The sequence below is a fragment of the Microtus ochrogaster genome, linkage group LG8, assembly GCF_000317375.1.
Source record: "Microtus ochrogaster isolate Prairie Vole_2 linkage group LG8, MicOch1.0, whole genome shotgun sequence".
Lineage (NCBI taxonomy): Eukaryota > Metazoa > Chordata > Mammalia > Rodentia > Cricetidae > Microtus > Microtus ochrogaster.
The window spans coordinates 22,321,753-22,332,085 of NC_022033.1; the positions used below are offsets into that span (position 1 = coordinate 22,321,753).

Below are 10,333 nucleotides of genomic sequence, written 5' to 3' on the forward strand. Positions count from 1 at the left end.
GTCCACCTGTCTCCAACCTCCAGTGTTACAGTTACAGGCATGTCCATCTGTCTCCAACCCCCAATGTTACAGTTACAGGCATGTCCACCTGTCTCTAGCCCCCAATGTTACAGCCACAGCCATGCCCACCTATGTCCAGCCCCTAATGTGACAGTTACAGGGATGCCCAACCACATGTTTCTTTTTATGTGGGTGCTGGGATTCTAATTCCACTCTTTATGTTTGTAGAGCAAGTGCTCTTACCTACTGAGCCATCTCCCAACCCCTGAAATTAATCAGTAATAGTTATTATTTAAATGTATATGAAAACAAATTCAATGTGACAGCAATATTTGAAATGTGATTCTTTTCCTTACTATATCTTTGAAATCCTTGGAGTAACTATATTTAAAGTAGTTACAAGTAGCTAGTGGCTACTATACTGACCGGAAAATTCTTTTGCCCATGTTGAAAAAATTCTACAGTGGCGAACAATAATTCTCAATTGAATGGAGAATTCAGGCTTGATTATCTTCTAACAACCACCTATGATTTCTTCCATGTGTGAGGGAGGCTTTCGAGGTATCCCTGTCTTCATGGTTCATAGTGCTTACATTATCTTATGTAATATCCAGGAAGGATCCAATTATAATATGCAAGGTTTATTATTATTATTATTATTATTATTATTATTATTATTATTATTATTATTTTGATTTTTTCGAGACAGGGTTTCTCTGTGGCTTTGGAGCCTGTCCTGGAACTAGCTCTGTAGACCAGGCTGGTCTCGAACTCACAGAGATCCGCCTGCCTCTGCCTCCCGAGTGCTGGGATTAAAGGCGTGCGCCACCACCGCCCGGCTTTTTTTTTTTTTTTTGATTTTTTCGAGACAGGGTTTCTCTGTGGCTTTGGAGCCTGTCCTGGAACTAGCTCTGTAGACCGGGCTGTCCTGGAACTCACAGAGGTCCACCTGCCTCTGCTTCCTGAGTACTGGGATTAAAGGTGTGTGCCACCACTGCCCAGAGCAAGCTTTTTTCAACTGCACACTTCAGATGGAATATATATTGCTATGATACAGCTGTGTTAGAGACCATGAGGTCACTCCTGAATGCTGACTCAGTGTGCGGTGCTAAAATCCCTCTTCTACGAGCGATGCAATAGAAATGCGCTCCTCCAGTGACTCTCTTTTGCTTCCACTCAGGATGTGTCTGGTCCGAATGAAGCAGGAAGGCCGCACTGGAAAATACATGTGCCGGATCATAGTTCACTTTATGTGGGAGGACGTGGAGCAGCGAGGCAGAGTGATGGGGGTAAGCTTGGCTGCAGAGGCCAGTGCTGGATAGCTGTGATGAAAGAATGTCTGTGCTGAGTCTGAGTGCTCTCTTCAGGATGGCTCTGCTTTGAGATCTCTGTGCAGTGTTGCCTAATGTCCACGAGGCAGTTGAGCTTTGGTCTCTTTTTGCCTCTTGGGAGCCTGACGTACCATGGATACTTGATGGGTCTGTGCACATTACTGTGGTTGGTTGGTATGAGGATGTCTTATATACAGAAGAAGATAGGATATGGTGATAGGGAGGGTGGAATGGGGAAACAGATGTCAGTCTAGTTTAAGGATGCTCGCTGCCTTTGCCATTATTTCAGTGTTGAGTTAGTTCCCTTTTTAAGTTCTTTGGTTGATTGCTTGATTGGTTTTGATTTTTTGAGACCTGGACTCCTGTATGCTGGCCATGGATTTGCTGTATAGTGAAGGGTGGCTTTGAACTCCTGATCCTCCTGCCCCCACTTCCTAAATGCTAGGATTATAGACTTGCACCACCATACCTGACTCTCTCAGTTAGTCCTTAGGGGAAGATCTGGTATGGGGCCTGTGGTCCTAGGAACTAAAGAAAACTTTGGTCACTGGCAACCTAGAAGATTGTGGGAAAATACCCATTGAAAATAAATCCCTTAGTAAATTCAGTAATTAGCCTGAGAGAGGAGAGTATAGAACTTAACATTTGTGTGCATGTGTGTGTGTGTGTGTGTGTGCGTGTGCGTGTGTGTGTGTAAAATGACTGATATCTTTAGAAAATATGTGGTACTTGGTTTTAGGCGTGTGTGTGTTTTATTATCCATGATCTCATTGTTTATGTACTCTCGTGCATCTCTCTTTTTGCCCAGCATTGTTTTGGAAGTCTTTCCCTGCTGCACGGGTGTTCGGTCACAGCTGACCTTTGTTGTGCCCGTTGTCACTCACTCTTACGCTATTGTCTCAACCCCATGTACTTTTTCTTTGTGTTAAATTGCAATCTTTGAGACTTATACCTTGTATGTAGGTGATGGCTTCCTCTTGGGATCCTGGGTTGAGGGTTTTCTTGGGTCTTTGAAGTAACTGTTGTGTAGGACGCACCATAAACATGGGTTTGCCTTTAAGTATCTTTATGGACATTTACATGACACCCTGTGGGGACAGTATGACATTGGCATTTCTGCTCATTCTGAGAAAATGAAACATCAGTTGTACGTTTTATCATCCCGTCTTGAAGTCATGAGCTCTCTCTCTTTAATGTGTGTATATTCCTGAGTGAATGTATGTGTGCCACATAGATGCAGGAGCCCAAGGTAGTCAGAACAGAGTGCCGGACCCCCTAATGCCTTTAATTACACAGTTGTGAGCCACTCTGTGGGTGCTGGGAACTAAACCCAGGTACTCTTCAAGAACAAGTGGTGCTCTTAACCACTGAGCCATCCCTCGGGTGCCTTACTGAGCTGTTTTTGTGGCTGTCCTCCTTGGATCTTGTTTCCTTTCTCCCACCGTCGTGCCTGCTGGCTTTCTTTGCAGTCGAGAGGGCGGTCAGCAGACTAAGCGACTCATTCAGCTGGATTTTCTACGTTCTCAAGTGTTTACTACTCAGTTCTGTGGCAGCACACATTGGACTTAGGCTGGAGTTGGCATCTCAACCCACCCTCTTAGTGATGGCCAGTAATACCCTCTGGCTAGCCAAAGCCTGCGCAGACTGCCAGGTGTTGCCTTAGCCTTAGTGGCTCTTCCATTACATGAACCTGTTTGGCTTATCTCTTGTTGACTGATCTCTGCTGGCAGTGGGGCCACTAGAACCATGTGAGCCACAGCTGTCCTGTCCTAAATAGCCTAATAATCCAGAAATCGCTGACTTCTGGACCACAGGAATTTTTTAATTACACCTGCTCCCACTGATTTTTCTCGTCCATACATAACAGCAGCTGGCACTTTGCGCCTGCTCTGTGTGCTTTGTGTGTAATCTCCCTCCTCCTCCATCGTAAGCTTTGTGAGAGCAGGAAACTGTCTTATTCTATTTTTGGTGACATCAAATGGATAAGTAGGATGAGTTGAATGGGAGCATAAAGTAAACTTCAGCTTCTGCTATATTGTTTGTTTATTTGTTTGAGACAAGTTCTCCTTAGATATCTCTAACTGGCCTAGAACTTACTATGTAGACCAGGCTGGCCTCTTACTTGTAGAGATTCACCTATGTTGCCTCTCAAGTGCTGGGATTAAAGGTGTGCAGCATGATGCTAGTATACCCTGTTTTAAGGTAACTTATTAGATAAACAGTACTTGATTCGTTCCTTTTTGGTACAGTCTTACAGGAGTCTTTTAATTTTTTATCCTCTGTTTGTGCATTTGGATTGTTGTAGATGGTGTGCCATCCTCTAAGGTGGTGTAGGTACCTACAGTTGATCTGGTGACCTTGAAAGAGTACACTTGTGATTCAGTGAGTTTCTGACAGGGACAGGGACTCTGCTTTTCCTCCTTCCTTACCTCCCTCCCTTTCTTCTTTCCTTTCTCTCTGTCTCTCTTTTCTGGGGCATCCCAGGCTGGCCTTGAACTCACTGTGTAACCCATTATGACCTTTAACCTCCCAGATGCTGAGATTGTAGGTGTGTACCATTATCCCGTTTTTCTTTGTGCTGGGAATGAACCCAGGGTGTTAGACAAGCACTCCTCCGCTGAGCCGTGTCCTCGGTCCTGAGAAGTTTTCCTCTCTTGTCTCTTTCCCACAGGATCTCGTGTAACTCAGACTGACCTTGACCTCACTGTATAGCCAAGGATGACCTTGGATCTCTGGTCATCCTCCTTTTGCTTCCATATCCCAAGTTCTGGGATTCCAGGTATCCACCATCACATCCAGTTCAGGGTGTCTGCTCTTCCAACAACTTCCAGGTTATGCCTGTGTTAATAGGGCTGTCAGTGTCGGTGATTCCCCTAATATAGGCTCCTAAATTGCCTTCACGTAGAGAAATGCCCAAGCTCTGGCTTAATTACAAAACTATAAATGAAAGATGGTGTTTTAAAAATAGAAATTTAGAAGAATTGGGTAATTACTGTTGTTGCTTTTTATTATATTTGACACTCCTCTTTCTAACTTGGTGGTAGAACAGGCAGCTTTTCTCTAGGAAAGGCAGTTGTGTATTGACCCCATGTGTTTTGAGAGTGTGCAGGGGGCTCTCAGTTTTAGCCTACAGCCTCGGCACTGGGACACGTGGCTTGGGAAAGGCAGTAGATGGCATGGATAGAGCCTGGCCTGGTTCTCCCGCAATGGACCAGTCTTGACTTCCCGCGCTCCAGTGGACACAGAAGCAGGTCCAAGGTGCTGACTGCATGGCTGCCGGGGTTTCTTTTCAGCTTTGAAAAACATCCAAATTTGAAGGTGGTAATTTGCAAATCTTTCTGTGTTATTTGGCGTTCCAGGTATACCTCTGTAAGGAAAGTCACAGAAAAAAGTAAAAGCCAGTCAATGTTGTGGTGGTTTTTCTCATGCCAAAGAATTCTTAGAAGCCATTACTTTGAGTGGATGGGTGTGGCAAAGATCGAGAGCCAAAAGTGTCTCTTGCAAACTGATGACGAGTCAGAAATTTTAATCAAGAATTCCTTTGAAACTAGAATTCCAATCAAGAGCTCATTTGGTATTGGAGTTCTGGTCTCATACAAGGGGAAATTTTGCCTTTCATCGGCTTCTCAGAGCCCAGCTGTGGTGGCACACGGCACAGACGCATGTGTCATTGGTGCAGCCAGGACAAAAAGCAACTATTAAATTTGAGGTTACAAAAATCACATCGATAATTTAGTGTTCTGACTTTTTAAAAGGAAAAAAAGCACCAATATTTCAATATTTGGGATTTAAACATATAAATTAGCTGTGGAAATAGAGTTCATTATCCCACCTCATCTGGTCTTGTTTTATTTCATTAACTGGTTCTTAAAAACCTTTGTGGGCCGAGCTGCAGCTGAGGAGCTGGAGACCATTTCTCGTTGGGCCCTCGCCCGCTCCTGAGTGTTGGGAGGAGAACCAGGACTTGACACAGCTGTAAAAACAGACAGCCCTTTGGCCTCAGTGCTTTCTCCTGCTGCAGGCGGATTTCAGAGGTAAATTTCGCCCTTGCCTCTCCTACTAATGAAGTCGTTTCTTTTGCCGGGTCCGCACCAGGTGTGTCCAGTCTTGGGGCTAACTGGGTGCTTTACTGAAATTTTCCATTTGTGACATTTCAACCAAACTTCAAAAACAAACAAGAATTAGCTCAAGGCAGTGGCTCAGAGTGTTAATGGTAACCTTAGGCTGGTGAAATGACTTCCTGTCAGTTCTGCTCTGCCAGCCGTGCCCTCCTTATGGCTTACAATGAGCAGGTTTACACTTTCCAGGCCAAGGTGGGAAGAGGCGGGGATAGGCTGTAGTTAAGGAATTAGTTCATTCTCATCAGTGGCCCCTACACTCAGGTCGTCCCAGGAAGGCTTCGATAGATGTCTTCTTGCCAGTGGTATTCCAAAGTAGGAAGGAACCTCCTGTCGCTACCGGGTCCTCTGCTCTCGTGGTACAGAGGGGAGAGCTGGTAGAGAGCCCTGGCACACACTGCTCTCTTCTGCTTTGCTTATCAGTCCCAGCGTCCTGCATTGCAAAGTCCTCTCTGTGTCAACTGCTCCACTCACTCCCTGCGGTGTTTTTGAACCTTAAGTGCGGGAAGCTTCTAGCACACAGGCCTGCCTGGCATTTACTGAGCACTCAGTGAGACTCACATTCCATTCTTGTAGTTCCTGTCTTGTGTCTTCTCTCCATTCGGTGTGGACACTTAGACTGTCCACATACTCCATCTCCAGCGCCTTTACAGGAATGGGATTAGTCCAGTTCTCCCTTGCTGCAAGTACCTTAATAATTTATGTAGCCTTCTTTGGGCTTTTATTCTTTCTCTCTTATGTCATAGTTGTCCATGCATGTTGACGATCTTCTAGATGAATCCCAGAGGTTCACAACCACATGTATTCCTCTTTGTAGTCTCCAGAGTGCTTATAATTACCTGTTGGCTGGATGGTAACTATCTGAAGAAAGAAAGCAGACAGTTCTGGAGGCCTGGGATAGGTATTGGGGAAAATGGGGTGTGAAGATAGCCTTTGTGGTCTGAGGATGTTTGTCTGCTGTGTTAGTTTTGGGGAGAAAAAAAATGATTACTGTTGTTTTTTTAAAATTACATTTATTTGCATGAGCGCCCATGCATATGTGTACAGGTGTGCACATGCCACACCACAGTATGTGTGTGGAGGGCAGAGGACAACCTGCAGGACTCAGCTCTCCTACTGTGCTCGTAGGTCCTGGGGAACTGAGCAGGTAGGTCATCAGGCATGGCAGCAAGGGCTCTTACTGCTGAGCCATCTTACCCGACTCCTACTGTCAACTTTTATGTTTGTATTTTCTGTGCTTTTCTATTTTCTAATGGAATTGATTGGGGTTTTTTTTTTTTTTTAAGCCCTAGCTTATAGTAGGGCATTTTATGCTTCAAAAGTGGAATTTGGATATTAACAAGGCTTTTAGATTTTCTGGAACTCTCCTCCCCCATCTTCCATAAAGATCTCCAGAGAGGGCCAGGGATGGATAGAGAGGACACTCAGTGGTAGGATGTTTGCTTAGCACCATGTGGAGTTAAGTGCAATCCCTAGTGCTTAAAAAAAAAGAAGAAATATTTTGAACTCCTGTTTTACTCTGCTGTGCTTTGCATTTCCAGGTCAGGATTAAAACTCGGTGTCAAAGGTTTTGAAGGAGCTGTGTTAAAGATAATTTTTTTAAACCATAGATATGAATGACGTGAGTGTGAATAAGGAATGCTTTGGGCTGGAGGCCATGAAAATCAGAATATGTGTTTATTCTTCAATCTCAGTAACTCCCTTGAAGGTTTTCAAATGGCCTGAACTAGATATTAAGAGAAAATTTTAGATTTTAAGAGTTTGTGTGTGAGTTAGGGGATAATGTGCCAGGTGTGTCCACAGAGACCAAAAGAGAGTGTCAGATCCCCTGAAGCTGCAGTTCCGGGTGGTTGTGAGCCACCTGACAGGATGCTGGGAACTGAACCTAGGTCCTTTGGAAGAGCAAGGGCACTCTTAACTGCCGAGCCGTCTCTCCAGCCCCAAAGTTAAATTCTTAGATGGCAAAGTAGTTTTTTTGTTGTTGTTGAGGGTTGGCTCATGAATTTGAGCTGAATCCACAGAGGGTATCCCCTGGAAGAACATTCTCTGTCCACATGAGTTTCAGCCTCCAGTCCTAAGTCAACAGGGGGCATTCATGGAGCTGTCCAGACAGTGGCCAACCCGCTTGGCTCCTGCACCCAGAGCGCTAGTTTGATGGCTGTCACTTTTCCTTCTAAGTGGCTCTCTGGTTCACTCTCCACCCCTCAGTGCTAGGGATCCAATCTAGTACCTCAAGCATGCTAAATGAGTCTATCTAGGTCCCCAGCTTTCCTTTTTGCTTTTTGTTTTTATAACAGGGCCTTGCTGTGTTGCCCAGATTGGCCTTAAACTTCTTCCATAGCTCAGACAGACCTTGAACTTTGGTCCTCCTGCCTCAGCCTCTGGGGGCGCTTGTACCACCAGGCTCTGCCTGGACTGTCCCACTTCATTTTACCAGGGTCCTCAAAAGAATTTCTGTCTTTGAAATGAATTGCAGCGTGAGGCTCCCTGTGCTCTTGGTTGTTTATCTCTAATGCTGGATTTCCATTCAGTTACAGATTGAGAGTTCCTGGGCTCTTAGTATTTCTAAAGCATCAAAAGCAGAGTCTAAACTGGGTGGTAGTGGCCGGCACACACCTTTAATCCCAGCACTTGGGGGGCAGAGACAGGCAGATCTCTGAGTTGGAGGACAGCTTGGTCTACAGAGTGAGTTTCAAGATAGCCAAGGCTACACAGAGAAAACTTGTCTCAAAAAACCAAAAACTGAAAAAGAAAAAAAGAAAGAAAGGGAAGAAAGCAAGCAAGCAAGCAAGCAAGCAAGCAAGCAAGCAAGGGAACTCTGTCCATTGAGACATTCAGCAACAGGCTCTTCACCAACTGGGAAAAAATGAATCATCCCTTTGCTGTTCTCAGTGCACCAAAATAGGTTCTTTCTTCCCCCTTCCTTTTAATTACATGCATTTATCTGGATGCCCCTACCTCATAGAATTTATAGAAGGAACAGTGACTTTATCCCATTTTTTTCCAAAGCCCTTGCTGGGGACCAGTGAGAAGATAGCTCAGCAAGCAAGGACACTTGGTGCCAAGCCAGACAATTTGAGTTCTAACCCCAAGACCCACAAGGTAGAAGGAGAGAACTGTCTCCTACATGGAGGCCATGATAGACACACATGGGGGGAGGTGCTCGGCTGCTTCAGGGCGCTCACACTCCACAAAGCCCCCCTTCCTCTAACGCTCCTCACGCTAAATGCTCCTCGCTTAGCTCTCCTCTCAAGGGAACAGGCTCCCCCTCTGGTCCTTGTTTCTTTTGCCTGGTTTCATTTGATATCCCCTGCTCCATCGTCATAACATGGCTAGAGGTGAGCGCATGGTGCACGTGCTCGCGACGGATATAGCCAGCCGGAGTCATTTTCCAGCTCACCTTTCAGGAGCTGCCAGTGCCCCTTCCAAATAAGTCAGAGGACAAATAGCTCATGAAACCATCCTTCCTGCCTCGCATCTGATGTCACCACCATCAGTTGAGCCTCCTAAGGTGAATCTTAGTCATCCTCGCTTTCTGCCTCATTCTCTGCGTCTAGTCGGCTTGTCGGTTACATGTTTCCCATACCTCCGGTCTCGGTCTCACTGATCCGCTGCTTCACTTCAGACATCAGCCCTGCTTTATTGCAGTCACTTCTGAAGGAATTCTTGGCTATTCCCATTCCAGGCAGCCTTCCTACCTATGATTGCCAGAGGCCTTCATCCCAAGCCCTGCATCTATCTGATTGTGTCCCCTTCATGCTGGAAAGCTCTGTGTGCTCTCGTCACACGGGACAAATTTAAACATCTTGGTGGTGTGTATAGAGCCTTTTGTAGGTACAGAAGCCAATGTGTTCTTTTCTTTTCTTTTGAGACAGTCTCATTTGTAGCCGTGGCAGTCTTGGAACTCCCTGCATAGATCAGACTGGCCTCAAACTCACAGAGATCCTCCTGCCTCTGTCTCCTGAGTGCTGTCTTTTTTTTTAAAAAAATAAAACATTGAACTGTTTAGATGTTTCTAAAATATTAAATTGTTTAAATATTTTCTTTGCAGTTTTTAAAAATTAAAATATATTATTTCCTTCTAGATTCCTTAGAATGTGTTGATATCAGCAGCTTATCAAATGATTTAACAAAATAAAAAAAAATGTTTAAACCTAAATGTAGGTGCTGGGAATCCAAACTCAGGCCCTTTGGCTTGAATGGCAAGCACTTTACTGACTGAGTCATCTCCTGGCCCCTATACAGATCTTTTTTTGTTTGTTTGTTTGTTTTTTCGAGACAGGGTTTCTCTGTGGTTTTGGAGCCTGTCCTGGAACTAGCTCTTGTAGACCAGGCTGTTCTCGAACTCACAGAAATCCGCCTGCCTCTGCCTCCCAAGTGCTGGGATTAAAGGCGTGCGCCACCACCACCCGGCTCCCTATACAGATCTTTAAAAAAAAATTTAGATTTTTAAAATTTATTTTAAATATATTTTACCTGTGTGTCCCTGTTGCCTGAGAATGCCAGAAGAGGCCATCAGATCCCCTGGACCTGGAGCTGTGGATGCTTGTGAGCCTCCATGTGGGTGCTGGGAATTGAACCCAGGTCCTCCTCAAGAGCAGCCAGTGGTCTTAACCTGCTAAGCCATCTCCATAGCACCCCTTGTACAAATTTATGAGCTAGAACATTTTGTGGTGTGCCATATGGATTTGTACAAGTAACCCACATTAGATGGGCTAATGACCCTGGTGTCCCTGATGCTCTGTGCAGCAGTGTGCCTGCTGCCGTCAGTGCTTATTCTTGCTGGATGAACGCAGGTGATGGATCGTGCCAGTACCGTCTGGTTATGATGGATCCTACCAGTACCGTCTGGTTATGATGGATCCTACCAGTACCGTCTGGTTA

General features: G+C 45.2%; 1 protein-coding gene across 3 annotated transcripts in view; it reads left to right on the plus strand.

Moving 5' to 3' along the window:
- The window catches only part of LOC101996723 (ubiquinol-cytochrome-c reductase complex assembly factor 1), an 87,876-nt gene that overhangs the window by 45,345 nt on the left and 32,198 nt on the right, over positions 1-10,333 (plus strand). For all 3 annotated transcript variants that reach the window (XM_005363066.3, XM_026787177.1, XM_026787178.1), the window contains one exon: positions 1,181-1,289. In XM_005363066.3, coding sequence (XP_005363123.1) covers positions 1,181-1,289 — 109 coding nt within the window. The remainder of the gene's footprint in view (positions 1-1,180; positions 1,290-10,333) is intronic.